The 20,248-nt window shown below is 43.9% G+C and overlaps 1 protein-coding gene across 2 annotated transcripts in view; it reads left to right on the top strand.

Moving 5' to 3' along the window:
- The window catches only part of LOC144822683 (peroxisomal bifunctional enzyme-like), a 465,075-nt gene that overhangs the window by 409,491 nt on the left and 35,336 nt on the right, over positions 1 to 20,248 (top strand). For both annotated transcript variants that reach the window (XM_078680458.1, XM_078680457.1), the window contains exon 7: positions 11,889 to 12,242. In XM_078680458.1, the coding sequence (XP_078536584.1) occupies positions 11,889 to 12,242 (354 nt within the window). The remainder of the gene's footprint in view (positions 1 to 11,888; positions 12,243 to 20,248) is intronic.

The following is a 20,248-nucleotide window of genomic DNA, read 5'->3' as shown; positions in this document are numbered from 1 at the left end:
AACGAGGGGAAAGAGAAGAAAAAGAAGAACGTGAAAAGACAGTTCATATCCAAAAAGGATGACTGATAGGAACATACCTAAGGGGGACACAAAAAAGGACAGTGGGGCAATGGTGACACTCAACAAGACGAACCTCCCGAAAAGGGAAGCTCGGACCGCACCAGGACGGCGAGGAATTTAGTAGGAGAGCCATACGAATTGAAGGGATAAACACCAACCAATCTATATGGATAAACAAAAAAGAATGTTAATAACAGGAGAATACAAAGGAAATGTACAACAAATAAACAGAGAACATGAAGAGATACAAAATTCTTTAGAACCTTTGATATCTAAGAAAAATAGACATAAAAAGAGGAAGTAAACAACAAGAAAAACCAGACAAACTATTCAAGAATCATCAAGAAGGCAAAACTGCAATATAATGGCTATAGATGAGCCTGGAACAATACCAAAATCCTGTAAGGAAAAAGAAAGGTAAGATAATAAATCAGCCATTAGAAGAAGTGGAAGTATCCATGGCGCTGTTAGTTTGAATGTGGATAAAGTTTTTAAGTTCTGCTGGATCTTCAAAAGTCCTTGTTTGGTTTGATATATGACTTTGAAAATAGATGGATGAAATAAACCATATCTAGCACCAAGAGAATGCAAGAGGGTACGAAGATTCCGAAATTATTGTCTTCTAGATGCGGTAGCATAGGAGACATCTTGAGAAAGAAACACCTTTTGACCCAACCAGGAGATTTGACGTTTAGATCTAGCTGCAGATAGGACTGAGAGAAGATCCGTAAATTTCAAGAATAGAATGATGACACCTCGTGGTTTAGCTGAGGTAGAGGAGCAAGGATCAAGTCTGTGAGCCCTTTGAATGCTGAGAGAAGTGGTAGCTGGCATGTCAAGAAGTTTCAGAAGGAAAGAGGTGAAAAATGACACAGGCTCATGACCTTCCAAAGATTCCGGTAATCCATAGATGTGTAGATTGTTCCTCCTATTCCTATTTTCTAAGTCTTCAGTGTGTTGTTGAAGGGCACAAACCGACTTTTCCAAAGAAGAGATGTGTTGTGAGTTAACTTGTATCTCCGACATTTGCTGTTCCACAGAAGTCACTCTGCTATCCATAGATGACCATTTCTCTTCAAAGAATTGCATCTTGTTGTTGGTTTCTTCAACAAACAGGCGCAAGGCGCATATTTCCTCCAAAAGTAGTTCCATAGAAATGGGAAAGGGTATTTTGTCTGGAGACGGAGGATCGTGCTTTAGGCATTTAGATGAAGTGGTAGGTGGAGAAGTTTTGTTTGGAGTGGATATCTTTGAGGAAGAGCGGTTAGAGGCAAAACCCGTCATTTGACCTGAGATAGATGATTCTGAAGCTGAGGAGAATGAAGACGCAGCCGTAGGAGCACTTTTTGAGGGAACAAAAACAAACTTTGGCTTGCGCAATTTGCCCATAGGTATGTAGGCTTCAAGTCATATGTTGAGCAAAGCACCTTAACGGTGAAGGTTGGTAGAGTAACAATGTCTCAGAAAAGTCAACTGAAATTGATTGATGTACAGCTGTTTAGTTTGTATGAGAAGATCTATGAAACAAATACCCCAGAAGCAAGTGAACTTTGAAGAACTGGAAGAGTTGAGGCAATGCCAAGCAGATAAGGAAACACTCCACTCTGGTAAGTTGTATTATCTTGAAATAACATGTAATTAAAATTATTGCGATGCGGATTACGATGTACAACTCCTTTGAGACCAGAACTATCTCCTTTGTCCTTGTCAGACTTCTCCTGTCTATGTCTGTGAACCTTTCGCGGTTCGCTTTTCTGAATAGATATCACCTTTTGTACTATATGTGCTTTCGTGATATTTCATTTGGATCGCTTTTCGCTTGAATAAATATCACCTTTTGTATTTTACTTAACTTCGTGATATTTCATTTGATGAATCCATCTAAATCCATTTACAGGCAATGCCGAATATCCAGGATAGATTACATGAATGAGAAATGTAGATAGAAATGAAGCGACAGACGAGATATGGTCAAAGAATGCACAAAATATAAAGATGGTCATCTAGCACTAGTAATATTGATATCATGGAGTTGTAAAAAAAGCATAGTTGTAAGACCAGCATAATTTGAGCGAACTTGCATCTAAAATGGTGGCATTCTTGAGGTAATTATAAGCACAGTGCAATTAAAAGGAAAAATAACGTCATGAATAGTCAAAAATAACCTTCTTTAGTTAAATAGTTTATATACCCTTTAACGCGGAGACCAGCGTGTGGAAAGCGTTCTGGCAGAAGCGCTGAAATCCTGACTGAAAAACGGACGCCCGCATCTAAAAATGGCAGCCAACATGAAGGGAGAGGAGCGGTAGTGCAAAAAGGAACTCCTGACGTTCCGATGCATGATGCGGTAGTTGGTTTTTAGAAAACTTGAGGGAAAGCTTGGCAGCGGGTCTAAAGAGCGTCCCGGCACGGTGGAGCAAACCCCTTAGGCAGCCATCTTGCACGGTGCCTTAGCCACTCCCCCATCTGGTTTAAACTTCTAATTGCCTAAAAACAGCAACCGTGAACACAGAGATAATAATCCAGCCAGAGAGTAATTAAACACTTCATTGGATGTTTTGGTTATTTTAACATTTCTAATTTCTGTGACTGATATACGTATTGAATTGGGAGCGAACCCATGTGCTTCAGTCTCTCGCCCCCGCAGTTGGCCGGAGCGCACAGCTATTTTGGTGTCCTTTCAACATCTGCTTGCAGTCGTGGCCATTCATTGGCTCTGCTTCTCCTTTAATTTTTCACCACAGGTTTCTAACTCTCGGCTGGGAGGCGGGAATCATCCCCTGTTTCGGTACCCAGTCAGTGGCACACAGCAGTAGTTCATTGTGGAGGGGTCCACCACCATCGTGTTTTGATAAGTCCTCGAGTATTTTGGCTTTCTCACTTTCTCACGCCAACCTAACACAAACCTGAAAAAAGCCAAAATGCTTGGCCAACCGTGCCTCGAGCAATTAACTTGTTGACATATGAATACAAATCAAGTACCCTTGGTGCGGTCACCAGTGCAGATGTCCTGTTCCTAAAAAAACAAAATTGTAAGCTGAGCTCATGCCCCCCCCCCACAAGGCACGTGAATCCACTGACTACAGGTGTCTTTAATAAAGAAACTGAAAGCATGTTAATCCCAGCTTCCTACGTATTTCGGTGCCTTCTGACGTGTTTCCTGTGTGGGGCAAGCCTGGCCGGGCAGCTGTACATTATGTTGGGTCATCAGGCTTACATTGCAAGCACCCCCACCAATCCGCCAAACCCGTATGTCAGAGCAGTGCGGACAAGGAGCACTGCATGCTGTTTAAGGTGAGCAAATGTTTGCATATGGATTATATGTGAGGCTGATTTGTATAATGTTATCCTGCAATATGACTGTATGGGAAGAGAAGCGAGTTTGTAATTAAAAGTCCACTTGGTAAGAAACCACTAATTCTTTCTGCCTCAAATTATGTCTTGTAAACCGAGCGTTACTGTTGAAGCGCCATGAGTTCCTAGTAAAGAGTGATTATTATAGAAAGTTAATCAGCATTTCATCGAAAAAAGTGGTGCTCTTTTATTAATGGCACACACGCTGGATGTACTTGCAGCAAGTATTTTTCTTATGTTCATGCATTATCATGGTGTCCTGATTCCAGCTGGAGCTTGCATATCAGAATAGCCCGTTTCAGTTTTGCTTTATATCGGTTTGTTTTTATCTGTTAGATTCTTGATGATGTTCACTTTCATTTTTAGAGAATCACATTTAGATTTTGGCGCTCCCGGAGCTAGTGTACATGAGCCCAAGATTTTAAAAACGATAAGGATAAACAGTGGTCCAGAACCTAACACTTAATACACTGACTTAATCAGTACATATTAAACCATTTAAGTATTCATTGGCGTTCCTCACTGATACGCTCCAAACCATAAATGAGCTAAGTTACTCAAAAACAAACAATATCACTACAACACAAGTATCAAAACAAAGGAGAGAACAATGGATTAATTTATTGTCTCTATCACATGGTTGATATTTCACAAAGTTTTCAATACTATTAAAATGACAAAGAGGTTGCCCGAAAGAGCGTGCACAAAAGTAAGTGATTAAAGAAGTGTGCAGTGAATCAAGAGGAAAAGGAAATTCATAGAGAATAAACAAAAAATATATTCAATTTTATATTGTAATTACGGTCTTCCAACTTTCCGTATCCATACAACCTGGCCCATAAGACAATTCATAACAACTAGTATCTGAATCAAATAAATGCAAACAATCATATTAATGCGTGCACTTGTTCATAAATAACAGAGATGGGTCCAAGGTAGAATAAAGTATCGTCGCCGTTTCGACTCGACTTAAGGTCATCCGGTGAGTTAAACCTGGACCATGCGAGTCTTCATCAGGACAAACCATAAAGGGCAACCAAGGGCGGAAGATAACCCTATGAATAAAAGGGGTGGAAGGATTACCCAGTTGTAGTGATATACCAACAGAACATTAAAACCTAAAGGGATTAGTCGCTTACCCAAAGGTGTGAGGCTGTAGTACATATGCCTCCAGATCAGTCAAACAAATTGACCTGCAAAACATTGAGCGAGGTCGAGAAAGGATTGAAGTAATTTCGGAAACAGCTGATTGAAATATGTGTCAGCATTTCCTGATGCAGGATTGAATCCAAAAGGTAATACTATGATATACCTATGAGTTGATATATACATATCGGGTCTAGTATTATTAGTAGTCGACATTCTACATCATTATGTTTTGCAGGGCAGTGCTATAAAACATTTAAATGCATGTGAGAAAGGTCCTATGAAGATATGAGGGGTACTGATGGAGGGTGGTAGTAAGGGAATCCGTGAAAAAGGGGGTCGTGGGGGAGCCGTAAAAGATTTTTGCATCGGGCACCACCTGTGCTAAAGCTGACTCTGAAAGAGTGAGTCCGTGATGTCTGTCACTTCTGTTTTACGTTAATAGTTGTGTCCAGTTGGGGAGGTGCGGAACTCAGTCTTGACTGAATGTACATATGGCCTTTAATAGTACATTGCTTATTTTATAATGTAAGTGCCAATCTGTTGCATCCAGTATTTTTTTTATTTCATTGGATGTGTGTCTGCAATTCTACGCAGAACGTTAATAAAGTACTGCCTCCGAAAGACGTGTTTGTTTAATATCATATTTGCGCAATTGTTTTACAGTAGAATGAGCTTACTAGGGCATTAGGTTACTGCACTTCCATTTCAGCTCCTTTGCGGCAGTATCAAGATCTTGGAGTTTCTTGTTGCCCAAATGGGTGTGATATCTGATATTTAGCTGTTTCCATGGACTTCATTACTTGATTTTGCTGACAAGAAAGTTATCACTCATAGTTGTTGATTGTCACTCATAAGTACTTTGCAACTATAAAAGTGGCACACATAAGCAATCTGAAACCTAGGCAGCTATATATATTAACACAAATAAGGCTCTTACTGTGCAGCCGCTAGTATTAATAGCTTCACCAACCAAGCCTATCATCCAATAGTCTACCATTAACATCTAACATCTAACACATGGTTAACTATTACTGCAGACTCCAGATCACCCCACGTATAGACTGGAACGGGAGAATTTGGGCCATCGTACATGCTTACATCATTTGTATGGAGGGAAAGGGAAAACTGTACTGCTATCAGCGACTGGGTTGACTGTCGAGTTATGGGATAGGGCGACGCGACGGATCGGCTGGCGTCACAAGCCTTCGGCACAAACCCCCATTTGGCAGTTCACTTGGTTGAAGGAATTGCACAAGTTGAAAGGCTTCAGACAGTGGGATGACATAGGAATCTCGGTGTTGGGGGACCTGGAGAGACGGGGAGCCCTAAAGTCCTTCCGGGAATTGAGGGTAGAATACGGGTTACACCGTTCTCAATTTGTTAAATATGCGCAACTGCACCATGCATGCCAGGCGAAGGGGGCGCTCTCGGAGTCATTGCCGGAATACGCCCCTCTAGAAGGCGGCCTGCTACAGGAGCAGGTGCAGGCCAAAGTAGTTTCCCTGACCTATAAAACTCTTCTCAACAACATGCCGGATGGCCTGGCGACACTGAAAACTATGTGGGAGTCGAACCTAGGAGAGATGGACACACTCGATTGGGAGACTGCATTGATGCATCCTAGGGAGGTGGCCATAAAATCCCGTCTACGACTCATTCAATTCAAAATTCTACACAGAGCCTATTATGACAGACACCATTTACACCGGATGGGGCGGGCGGCCGACCCGTGTTGCCTGAGGTGTGGCCATGTAGAGGGCGACTTTTATCACACCATCTGTGAATGCAGAGTCCTCCAGAGTTACTGGGTGAGAATATTGAGAGAACTTGGTGAGATACTAGGAGTGGCCATACCGCTGGAGCCTAAGCTGATCTTATTGGGGATAATGACCGAGGTAGACCTGTCCCGACCTGATATAATTTTTTGGGCGCTAGCGTTAGTGGTGGCCAAGAGGGATGTGGCTAGGGAATGGGGAGCCCCGAACCCGCCGAGAATTGCAGACTGGAGGAAGGGTATGGACATATATATGGCGGCGGAAAGAGTTACTTATAAAGCAAGAGGCTGCCCGAAGAAGTTTTGTAGAGTGTGGGGGAAATGTAGACGCTTCTACGGCTTAGATGAGGGACTTTAAAAGAATAGGGTGGGTTCCATGAGGTGTTTCGCTGTGCATACGAGAGACCCGAGGGCAGCAATTCCTTGAGCTGAATGATGAGATTTTTAATATAACTGTATTGCCTTGTTCAGTGGGGTCCAGGAGTAGGTGGGAGGAGGCTGGAGGGAGGGTAGGAGGTGATGGCTATTTGGATGTGACATGCTTATTATGTTTTTGTTTTTCCTTTTGTTTGAAAATGCAATAAAAATATATTTTAAAAAAAAACCTTACTGCAGACTCAGTGACGTATGGCGTTTAAAGCTGTCTGCATCCCCCTAACTGGTTGTTTATAAGCAAACTATTTGATAGATAACTGACTCAGTCATCAGTCCCAACATTACCAGCCCTTCCACAACAAAACGCACAGAAGCAACAAGAGTTTTCTTTTAATAATGTTATTGTAATTACGGTTGTTTAGAAGCTTTGTCAAAATATTTACAGTAAGTTTTCATGTATTTGCAAGCCTGCTAGCCCGCGTTTGATGCACTATTGTTTTTTTGTTTACATTGTGCCATTAACTCATAATTCCACTCCACACCACATGCACCTATCACGCTCCATACTAAAAGACATTGTAATTTACAGCGCCAATAGCTCTAACTCTCACAAATGTGAGACCTATTGCATTGCAAAGGCTTTTTTTTTAACATCTTGATGTGGCTGCACCCCATGAATTCTGCTCGAAGTGACAAAATCTTTAATATTGCAAGACATCAGGTAGCCAATTTGGGAAAAGCATTCCCGACCGAAAAATGAAAATTCACCTCTAGTCCACCTATTTCATCCTCTCTGTTCTTTGTTTTCTTCTTCCTGATCTCTGTGAAGAATATTTGAAAATGTTTACAGCAGACAGGCCATGTGTGTGTTAGCCTTTAGGTACCGAAAGTCTTTATAACTCGCAGTGTGTGAAGACATTCAGTTATGGTCACTGCACATGGTAGGTAGGATTGCAGTGTGTGCTTGCTACAGAAGAACTGCATTTGCCCCTATTTATATTTTCTCTTTTTTTTAAATATTTTATTGGTGCTTTAATTGCGTCTTTCAGAAACATTAGTACTTTGTCCTTTATCATGTACATGCATTCTATACATTGTTATTCTCATTACAACATGGAATTATAACACATGTGGCTGTCTCCTAACTGTTGCGCAGTTACATTCAATACTGCGTTTCCTATTTGTGTCTTTCATGAGTGCAAGTTACTTTTTGGTACATAGCTTTTCATATCCGTGTTCCTTTTACTATAGAGGATATCTCAGGCTTCTCCAATGACTAGCTCGTGAGCTAGAGGTAGTTCTCCATCGGCCTGTAAGTAGCTCTCCTGTTTGCTAGCCAGCATACTAAATTTGAAGCTTTTGGTGGTTGAATTAATTCGTGTATACCAAAGAAATAGCGACAAAGGCGATCTTTCAGCCTTTAAAGTAATCAAACAGAGGTATTCATAAGTTCACACTTTCCATACCTGTGTTTTCATACATTACCACATTGAAGCCAGTCCAATTGTCTTTGCCAGCTCCTGTTTTCATTTAGAAATTGTCTTAAGAGTTGAACCTTGAGATGTTTCCTGAAGGTGGTGAGTAGAGTACGTTTCCTTGAATTCTGTGTTGTGTGAGGTGCTGTTGCTTAATGAACTAATGAACAGGTACCAGAAGACACGAAGAACAATTTATCTAAATGTCATAACACTTAAACAGTTTCTTGCCAGGCATAGAATCTTGGTCTAAATGTTGCCCCAGCTGATTATGAAGTCTTGTGCGACTTCATAAACCGTGCATTGGGGAAGATCTAGTTATATAGGTGATCTTTTGAATTTAGTTTTTTGTTAGTTTTTAGCTCATAATCTCAATTTCCTGTCCGGGCAAATGTAGGAGCTATATCTGTCTTTAACCCAGATTTGTATTTTCAGTCACTAGGTCCATCTTACTCCTCCAAATTTGTGGTCTTTCTGCTTCAGCTTGGCTATGAGGGCATTAAGGTCCATGTGTTGGTGACCATAACCTTAAATGGCTATCACCCGAGATTTGTTATTAATAGGTGTAGATATAACGTTCCTTAATTGGTTTGCTAATCATAGCTATTGTTTATGATGCTTAAACATATTCTAATAATTCTTAACATTAATAATAGATATTATTATTAATAATATTAGTAGTAGTATTGTATTTATGAAGTACAATGTTCGCCCAGAACTGTACAGTTTAAATTATTACCGTTGCCAGCAAAAATGTATATGCGAGCAACAAGTTTTGAATTGTTTCTGGAATTTCAGATGTTTTATTTCCTGTTTAAGCCCGATGGCTTGTGAATTACAGAGTACACATCTATGGTACTGATGTCCCTCCATCCCCATTTCTTATGTTTTGTTTTTGGGATAATATTGATCTGATAGAGACTATTTAGCCACAGATTCCTTCCGGGCCCACCCATCTTACCCACTCTGAGAACGAATTTCTAGGGACAGGGTCTTAGTTTTGACACTGGTGGTCAGTGTTTTTAATGGCGCTGCGCTTCTAGTGTGGAAAGTCATGACAAGTAACTGACGTCAGCGTGCCTGGTTGGTGCCTATGTAGATACCACAGTGGCACTTCCGGTGTGGACAACCATGGCGATGGACACAGAGCCGATCAACGCCACCCACCAGTGCGCAGGGGAACTGCTCACGAAAAATCTTCCGACTGGATGACTGGAGGAATTCTAATGTAAAGAATCTGAGGCAAAATTAAATCTCTACCAGATAAAGCGTTACCAAAGGTAAGTAACTTTTTCATTTTGCTCACAGTGGAATGGAGTAGACAGAAACCCACTGAGGGTCTGCCAACTAGGGTGAACTCTGGGAGCTTGTCTAGGTCCTGGCCTGGGATCTGAGAGACTGCAAGAAAGGGAGTGTCTCAAAAGTCTCCCAGTCGGGGGCATGACCGTAGGATGTTCATGAAAGAGCCTATGCCTCAGCATCTTCAACAGCAGGACTCAGGATAGGTAGGATTGATGATGTGGAGGCGGTGTTGTGTAAGGTGTCAATGAAACAGTATGTTATAGAGGATCCTCCTGCCATGGGCATGATTGGCAAAATTGTTGGTGTTTGAAGGAGGCGAGATGCTGGAGGAATTTCTCAAAGGGTTTAGGTGCACTTGTGGCATGAGCTTTGAAATTACTATGAAAGATCCAGTTCCGGATCTGGAAAGAGTACAAGTGCTCATCCTCATGAATTCTAAATTCATGTTCTTGGCTACGGTACCTCAACCAGTGGTCTGGCTGCAAGGTTCTGATCTATGAAGCACCATTGTTTATCTGTTCCCCTCTAAGCCACTCTACCATATAGCATAATTGAGATGCCTGGTAGTCAGGGCTACCAACCCCTCTCCCTTCTTGGGATGTATTGTTCAAGACTTGAAGGCCAATCTCAAACGCTTTTCTACCCAAACATGCAACATATAGGCAAGCAATATCCTCCCTGCTGATGGGAAGAGACAGGTACAAGGTATGTGTTAGCAGGCCACCATTGAGGACTTACAGCTAGATTCATCAAGCTTAATTGCGCTCGCAAAGGGCCAGATTCTGAGAATCTGGCCCTTTGCGAGTGCAATTTTTGCATTTTGGATTCATCATCCCAAATGCAAAATTCGCTAATAAAGAATTCGCACATTTGCGAGGAATTGCATTTAAGGAATCTCTATTTGAGATTCCTTAAATGCAATTCATGAACCATTTTGATATTGCGAAATCGCAATTTAGGACCGCTATTTACCACGAAGCCAAACCTCGTGGTAAATAGCTAAAACTTAGAAAAATGCATTTAAATGCATTTTTCTAAGTTGCATGTTACACACACACATGTCCTTTGGACATGTGTGTGCACAACATCAGTGTAAATTCACATTTCAGGGATGCTACAGGGTGTCCTTTGAACCTTTAGGCCCATAGGAATGAATGGGGAGTTATTACTTATTTGCGATTAGCAATTTGCTAATCGCAAATAAGGAATGTGTAGGAATCGCAATTTATTTAGCAATTCCTACATGAATCCCGTTTTGCAAGTCCTTAATAGCGATTCCTTATGAATCGCTGTTAAAGACTCGCAAAACGGCCCTTTCATGAATCTAGCTGTTAGCCTCTCACAGGACGAGTTGACTTTGGTGCAGGTGAAGCCGGATGGCATTAGGAGGGTGCTCAAGTATTTGATAGAAACTGCATTGTCCTGGACAACATGAATGCTAAGGGGTTACCTTACACTAAAATGAACCATCAGATTTGGTGATGTTTGCCTTTAGGCCGGTGACTGCTTGGAATTCCTTAAGGAGGGGGAACAAGACATGATGTAAGCTCTGGGCCTCCTTGAATGTGATTAGGATATCGTCAGCAAAAACTGACACCTTAAAGGTGTTGTCATCAAATTTAGAAGAGCATTCCTGTGAAGTTCTATCTTCTAAGATCTCTACACTTCTGCTTCTTCAGTCTTGCAGTGCTATTGATTAGAATTAAAATGAAAAAATTATCATCCAAAATAGACATAAGCTTATCGCTCTTGTCCATAATTTTGTATCATTAAGTCTTCTGTTGAATGCTTGTTACCAATCAGACGTCCTTTCTTTACTTAGGGATTTGGAGTTATCGAATGTCCTAGGGTGGTTGTACTACATAATTAAGGGAACGCCTGTGCAGCTATTCTATACCAGCGCTGAAGTGGGGGATAGTGTTGATATGCACAAGGGTACAGGGGCCACATTTGAAGGTACAGGTAATGGATGGGATGTAGAAATGTTTTGTATTATTCTTGTGTGTATGAGAAATGGTTTTCCTATTGTTGGTATTCTGTCTCTTCTTTAGCTACATGCAACCAATGTATTGGGTTTGAGATAAAGGGTTTTAGTATGAAGTTCCCAATACTCTTTATTTCTCTGTGACTCTTTTGATAGGAATTCATTAACACTTCTAGGTAATTTGGGCACTTCCAAGTCGTCTCTCTATTCCTCTGAGGTAAGTACATTTAGTAAGCCTTAAACCATCTAATAGATACGCTTATGGGTGGTAGAAATGCAGTATGACATTTGCTGTTGGCATGCAGTCAAGCAAGTTAATTCTTTAGAGGAGGTTTTAAAAAATATATTTTCAGGTATATTTATATAGGTATATGCATTCTTTGTTTATTCACCTGATACTATTTGTCCTTTGCAGGCAAGCCACTGGAATCTCGCAGACTTTGCATGAAGCCCATCCAGTGTCCGCCAAACGTGGAAACTATTTTTAATGATGCAAAAGTTAAATTGAAGAAGCAGTTCCGTGGAGCCATATCTCATCAAGTTTGCGTGGACGCAATCCGAGCTGCAGTGCAACTGCCATTTGCTGAAGGAATTTTGAAAGAAAGAGAATTGTTGTATAGTATCTTTAACTCAGAACAGGGCAGAGATCAGGCAGCAGCCCGCCAGTATGCCTTCTTTGCAGAAAGAAAAGTGGCTAAATGGACGACACCTTCAGGAGCCAACTGGAAATCCGCCTCACCTCATCCTATTGGGGTAGCCGCAGTGATAGGTAAATAGATGTGAAGTGCTCAATACTGTGATTATAATCTCACACGCCCTCAGATTCACTGAAAACGAAGTTAAAGTGATGTAATGGATATTTATGGTAATAAGATATTACTTTACATTAAAAATGACTAATATTCACTGAAAACAGAAAGGTTAAAGTGGTGTTGTAATTAGGTTTTAAAAAGACAAAAGAACTGACGTTTAAATTACATCATTGATGACATGACTGATGACACCTCAAATGACAATATCCTTGTTACTGTTTATCACATTACTTCATAAGATCTTACAACATTTTATAAAAGAAAGTTATTAATAAGGGCCAGTAGTCATACACAGCATAGAGCTACTGTGTGTGCTTGTGTGGGTGCATAGAATGGAAATAGCGTGAGCCCTAGAGACAAGTTAGGTTCTGCATTTTGAAAGGTATAGGTGCTGTGCGCCGTTTACAAACCAGTAATGTTTTTAAGTGCAAATAGTACTCCAAGTTAAATACGGTAAATGTTTAGTGCAGTATGTGTGGGTTACAGAGGATGTTTGAAAGTAGGCTGTGGCTTAAAGCCAAATCCTGTTGCAGAAAATCAAAGAGAATGGGCAAAGCTTCTGCCAACAATAGATTATCCTCCAGATGATGTCTGGGCATGTGCTATGTTAAGTTGTTTAAAACACTGCTATGGACAAATTCTATGTAATGAAATGAATGAAATGAAAATAAGATTTATAAAGCGCTACAGTTGCCCTCAGGCGTCCAGGCGCTGTGACTAAACAAGATTGCCCTCAGGCGAACAAACAGAGATTCTGGTTACTGAAACAAAAAAGTTTTAAGTTGCTTCCGAACAAGTGTGGATGTTTAGTCTAGCCCTTTGCTGAAGATTTTGAGGCATTGGCAATTGTTAAAGATTGTAGTATGTAGAGGTGACCCATTTTGAGGTGCTTTAAGCATGGGTCTCAGGTTGTTTAGCATTGTGCTCATCTCAAGAATGTGTGTAGCAAACTTCAGAGGGTTGTCCATAATCCTGGAAAAAAAATTCTTATCAGTGGTAAATGCATACCTGTCGACCTGCGGGTCAGATTAAGTCTTTAAAAAGGTGATCTCATTAAGGTGAATAGAGTACAGGCTCTATTTTAGATAATGTTCAAATGGGTGATACAAATAAAGTCTAAGGAATCATTATGTTTCTGAAGTGGGTTAATACCAATAGAAAGAAGGTAACCTCAACCAAATGTGGGTACCTGGGACAGATATGTTGTGTCAAGCGTGTGGTCATAGGTTATGTCCATTGTAACTTGATTGGGCAGAGGTGTAGTATGTAGAATTACTTCAAGTCCACAAACCCTTTAGGACGCTGTCAAATGACTAGATGATGCTGTCAGTGATGTCATTTGCGATGTCATCATTGATGTAATTTAGCATGTCATGAGTGATGTAATATGTGAGGTCCAAGCTGTTTTTGGCATGGGCATACTTTATGGTTAGTTCCCTAAACTTTCACTGGCAATTTTCAAGTTTCTTTTTTAAACCTTAATCATCTTAGTTATCTTATTTTATTACCTAACCATGATGAAAATTCAAACTTTGTTTTTTTCAGTGAATTTCTATCTTTTTTTTACATAGCCCAGATCTTATCATCATACCAAACTATGATGTCACTTTAATCTTTTTTTCTGGATTTTTTTTAAATGACATTATTTTTCAATAATCAATGTTGAGCATTTGCCCAACTTCCTTAGACAACCCGTGACCAAAACTGGCATGGAGCAGCCACCACTGTGTGCCGTGGTAGTTGGCAAGATGGCCTGGTCTATGGCCAGCCCCTGCGCCCAACCTGCTGCGACTGGCCATTTCCAGCTGCACACAACCTTTTTCTGTGTGCAGCAGGGCATGACCACAGGAAGGCCTTGCGTCCAATCCACTGCCGGTGCCCACCCCTCCCACAGGCACCCAACCCTCCCATGCGCACAAGTTCAGCAGTGTGCAGACCCTACTCCCAACCCTCTGCTGGCAGCTAATTTCCAACGTGCAAGGCTTAGAGACTGAAAAATGGCAGTTAGCCATAGAGTCTTATCTTTGACCAGACCCATGTTTTTCTTTTACTGTGGTAATGGTACTGCAGCACCACAGTGGTGCTTTGCCGGGTACTGTATTCTGGTACTGCAGTACTGGTGCTCCAAAATAATAATGTTTTTAAATTGACTATGGGGAGGTTCCTTTTAGGATCTACATCCTCCCCTCCCCCGAGTAATGGTACTGCAATATCACTTTAATTGTTTTTTTTTTGCAGGATTTGGGTACCCAGTCCCCAAGTCCTGTAATGGCAGCCATGACATTTTCTTTAGTGTTGCGACTATTCAGATCATTTGGCACTGCAATATCAACACCGTTAATGCTGTACCGAAAACAGTGGCTATAAAAAAATCTCCCTCAGCCAATTAAAGGGCCCTGTTTTGTAAATTGCTTGGTGCCTCAGGACTCCTACTGGAGCAACCATCCAGATACACCTATATGTTTCTAAGCACTAACCCCTTCATGCCTAATTCAAGCATCTTTTCAAAATCGAATTTCTTGAAAATAACTGAACTGAATTACGCCAGATCACAAAAAGCATGCTTTCTGAGTAAAGTTCTACGTTTTTTCCAAATTTATTGTAATCCGATCATCTTTCTTTTTTTTTTTTTATGTATGGGAAGTAAAATTTTCATTGGGAATTAACATGGGAAAGGTAAAAAATATATAGCCAGTAGTTAATTATAGTTAGAACTAAATTTTCCATAGGAAAAGCAGTTTTTGTTTTTCCAATAATTCAAAAAAATGTCAAAATATTCCCCTTTTTGGTTCAGCTGCTGTGTAGGAAGTTTTGGGGTGATACGTCAAGCTGGGGCCGAGAAAAAGGAGGGTCCCAAAATGCATTTTCTCAATGTTATGTCTGTGTGGATTTTTCATTTTTAAAACACGACTACAGCCTGAACTGCTGAACAAAATTACATCAAATTTGGCAGAAAGCTAGATGTTGGTCCAGAAAGAGTGCTTATGTGATTTGGTGTTAATCAGTTCAGTAGTTTCAGAAATATTTAAGTTTAAAAAATATAGCTATCTGGCGACATAAGTACTTGCAGTGGACGCGCGGATCCTTCTGAAATTTGATTGGCTGGCAACACTTCAACCAGGCTGTTTTGGCAGCTATCTTGGGACTCTGCTTGAAGTCCAAAATAAAGAAAAGGGGGCTGGGTAGGAATACTCTGACCCTGAGACATGGTGGAGTGTATCCCATGCGGACAGCTCAAATCACATCACTGACACCCATACAGCTACTGACACACCCACTTATTTACCTATACAGTTACTCACACAGCCACTCACTTACCCATACAGTCTATCAACACAGCCCCTCACTCACCCATACAAACCCTCAAACAGACACTTACATACCCATTCACAACATCCATCAAGCACTCACACATCTTCTCACTCACCCATACAGCCTTTCACACACACTCTCCAATACAGCCGCTCACACACCAACATACTTAACCAAACAGCCACTTACTCACACAGCCACTTACACACTGAGTCACACACTCATCCAACCATTCAGACACCCACTCACTCACCTATACAGTCACTACACACCACTCACCCACCCATTGAACCACACACTCGCTCATACAACCACCGACATACCCAGTTACCAATACTGCCACTCACACAGCATGTCACTCACCACAGAGCTACTCACACACCCACTGATATACCCAGACTACCACTTACACACCCATACACACAAGGATACATACAGTCACACAGCCACTCACATATTATATATGTTAGAAGTAGCATCACTCAGTAGTAGTGCAAGTAGTGCACCTAGTATACTAATTTAACTTTTGTAGTAGGTTAGTATATATATATATATATATATATCTATATGTATGTATATGTTTAACACCCATAAATTCTCCAAAATACTTATACTCACTTGAATATGTCATCACTGATGTCATTTGAGATAGCAGTGATGTCATTAACCATGCCATAAGTGATTTAATATGTGATGTCATAAACATGCATTGCGGTGAACATAAGTTATAGCTAGCTCAGCTAACTATAACTGCTGAATTTCACTGGTTTTGTATGAATAAAATCTCAGTACAAAGATAATATCCCTGTATACAAGTATTACCATTCATCCATAAAATCACATTAAAACAATTTAATATAGTAATCAAATAAACTACTTCAAAAATATTGCATAGTAAAATTGAAGCAGATAGTAATTAATCTCAGATTTCAAACCTAATACATCTCAAAAACCATATAGTACGGCCTCTATGACAGACTAAGGTAGTAACTAAATCAATGTATACATTTCCTAATTAAGAGCAAGAATACCAAACCACTCAATTGGGTTAAGAAGAATTTCTTGATGACCTATAGCTGTATGTATACCCTCTAGTAAAAGATACTAGGGGCAGACCGAATTCACGGTATACAATTACCCAACAAGTCTTACTCAGTATTCGTAACAATAAGGCGTAAAACATTTGCTCGTAAGTTCCATGCTCAATATAAAAAACAGCAACCACTATTTGTTCCTTAGAATTGCTTTTCTAAATCTTAAATGCCTCCCAAAAATGTTTCTCACCCACAAGTTTACACACAGCAAAAATCAATTTCTTGCGGGCAGGTAAGTAGTGGGGCAGAGGAATAAAAAATGATATTCCGTCTCTTTAGTATGTGGGCAGCAGTTCAAAGAGGAGCCTGTTTTATACCACATTGATGTATAAGTTATTAGTGGGAGAGCACACATCTAAATTGGACATATAAACATTTAGCTTGAAAGGGAAATATTCTATTCAAATATGGTTCGAAACTGGGTAGATATTTATGATTAATAAACTGCCCTGTTATGCTGCCTTCTAAATGACCTTTTTAAATCTGCTGCGTTCAATTTTTCCCAATACAATTGTATCACTTTCTGAGCATCAGCTTTAACGATCTGAAAGAAACAGGTTAGTATTAGATTCCTTACCTTAGAATATCCCCAGGCGTCAGTCTGGATCCGGAAACTTTTGCGTAGCAGTACCCCTGCGCGTCGGTAGGCGTCGTCTGCAGGCGTCCCCTGCGGCTCCGCGTCGTCGGCGTCGTGCGCCGTGATGACGTATATAGACGCCGCCTCCGCGCGCTGACGTCAGTTCTTCTTTTTTCCGCGCCAGTTAGCGCAGATCCGAAGAGCAGTACTCCGGTCTTTTGACCTACGTTTTTGTTAACTATAACCCTTTCAGGTGCCGGTAGGATGCCCGGTTTTAAAAGTTGCGACGGGTGCGACCGCATGATGTCGGTCACCGACCACCATCGACTCTGCCTCCGGTGTCTGGGCGCGGACCACGACGTGGAGTCCTGCGTCGACTGCCGGGCCTTGACGGGCAAGGCTAGACGGGAGCGGTCCCGCAAGCTGCTCGTGCTCCGGGTGTCGGCCCCACGTCGAGAGCGGTCCCGGTCCGGACGGAGGTCGAGGGAGCGGTCGAGGGAGCGGTCGCGGAGCCGCCACGAGCGCTCCGGAAGTCGTCACCATTCCTCCGGTTCCTCAGGTAAGCGACACAAGAAGTCGGGGCGTCACCATCATACCCCCGACTCCCCCCGACATGCGGCCGGGGGTTCGGGTGGCCCCACCCCCGCGGCCCCGCGTGGGTCGCCGACGCCGCCTGCTCCATACCCGCCGGTCCCTGGGCAAGGCGCGTCGCGTGAAGAGGTAGAAGAGTTCCTCATGGCCATGAGGGCGCTTTCTCCTCCGGCGGGGCCTACGGCACCTGCGGGCCCGTAGGTCCCGTCTGGGGGCCCGACCTGTTCGGGTGCACCTGCCCCGACGCCGCCGGCGGTTCCGGCCCCGGCGCCGCTGGGCCCTTCAGGGTCGTCGCCGGCTGGTCAACCGGCCTCTCCGGCGCCGATTCCATCGGGGCAACCCGTGGTGCCGCCTCCGCGCGGTGCCGTGCCTCCGATGCCGGTTCCGGCCGGCGTCGGAGCGCCGGCGCCGCACGGCGCCACCCCGATTCCCTCTCCGACTCCGGACGCGGAGTCGGACCGGCATCGTCCGACGCCGAGTCCGGCGCCGTTGGGGCCCATTGACTCCGAGGAGCCGGTCTATATCGTTGACTCAACCTATGGCGATGAGGAAGATTATGGAGAGGGTTGGGAGGGGTCTGAGGACCCTCTGTCACGAGCATGCCAGTACGACGTGGACTGGGTAGGTGACTTGGGTGAGGCCAGTGGTCTGGACGAATCGCCTAACCCTGGGTTTGTCTCGCCCCCCACTGTGGCGTCGGAGGCTGGGGCTGCCTAATCGGTGGTACTGATGAGGGCTGCCAAGGCTTTGCGCCTTGAGCTCCCCGTCGCTAAGGTGAAGCCTAACATCCTCACCGAGGTATTCAAACCGCAGTCATGTCCACAGGAGCCTCTGCTGCCATTTAATGACGCCTTGACGGATGTCCTTTTGGGCACGTGGTCCAGGCCCGCTTCCGGTTCACCTGTTGATCGGAACGTTGCCAGGCGCCACCGTCCGTGTGCGGACGACCCTGCCTTCCTGTCTACCCATCCCTCCCCTGAGAGTCTGGTGATCCAGGCCTCCACTTCCCAGTCCGCATTCCCGACGGCCCCGCCCGATCGGGAATCTAAGCGGTATGATCAGTACGGCAAGAAGGTCTTCTCGTCCCTGAGTGCGGGACTGCGGTCTTGCAACACCGCGTGCCTCTTGGGCCGCTATACCCACTCTCTGTGGGATACGGTCGCAGAGTGCCTGCCGCAATGCCCGCAGGAGGTACGGGACAAGTTCGGCCAGGCCTTGGTGGAAGGCCGAGACGCGGCGAGGTACTCCATACGGTGTGGTCTTGACACGACCGACTCGCTGGGCAGAGCAATGTCCACGACGGTGGCGATTCGTCGCCATGCTTGGCTGAGATCCGCCAACTTCTCGCCGGACGTCCAGAATGCCCTGATGGACATGCCATTCGATGGCAGTCGCCTGTTCGGCGACAAAGCGGACAACGCGCTTGAGCGCTTCAAGGACTCCAGGGTCACGGCCAAGTCCTTGGGTCTCTCGACCCAGCGCCAGCAAACGGGTTCGTTTCGCTCCTTTCGTGGCCACGGAAGGGGCGGTCCCACACGTGCTGCCAGCCACGCACCGCAGAACGCTCCTCAGCGCGGTGGCGGCCGTGGATTCCGCCGTGGTGGCGGTCGGGGACAGCGGCGAGGTCAGTCCACACCTCCCCCCGCAGCAGCCTCCAAATCCTCCTAGTCCGAGCTTTCGGGCCCATGTGACGCCAGTGGGTGGCAGGGTTCGCCATCACCACTCCCGCTGGCGCACTATCACATCGGACAGGTGGGTGCTGCAGCTCGTCCGAAGGGGCTACTCCCTCCCCTTCGAGACCACTCCTCGAGCCATGCCACCGCAGAACCACCGTGTGTCGGGGGACCACTTGACACTTCTGCAGGAGGAAGTTACGGCCCTCTTGGCCAAGGGGGCCATCGAGCGCGTTCCTGGGCCAGAAGTAGGGTGTGGTTGCTACTCCCACTACTTTCTGGTGCCCAAGAAGGACAAAGGGGGCCTACGTCCTATCTTGGACCTACGGAACGTCAACGGCTTCCTCCGGAAGGAGAAGTTCAAGATGTTGACTTTGGCTCAGGTCTTGGCTGCTCTAGACCCGCAAGACTGGATGGTAGCGTTGGACTTGCAGGATGCGTATTTTCACATCCCCGTCCTGCCGGCCCACCGGCGTTACCTGCGGTTCACGGTAGGCCACGAGCACTTTCAGTTTATCGTGCTCCCATTCGGCCTTACCAGCGCCCCACGGGTGTTCACGAAGGTGATGGCGGTGGTCGCAGCTCATCTGCGCCGGTTAGGGGTTTCAGTCTTCCCCTACCTCGACGACTGGTTGTTGAAGGCGGGCTCGCCCCACACAGTCGTCCACCACCTCCAGATGACGGCAGACCTCCTGCACGAGCTGGGGTTTTCCATC

This window comes from Lissotriton helveticus, chromosome 3_1, assembly GCF_964261635.1.
Source record: "Lissotriton helveticus chromosome 3_1, aLisHel1.1, whole genome shotgun sequence".
NCBI classification, from domain to species: Eukaryota; Metazoa; Chordata; class Amphibia; order Caudata; family Salamandridae; genus Lissotriton; species Lissotriton helveticus.
The sequence above is the reverse complement of the archived record's forward strand: the minus strand, read 5'-3'. Positions and strand labels throughout refer to the sequence as shown.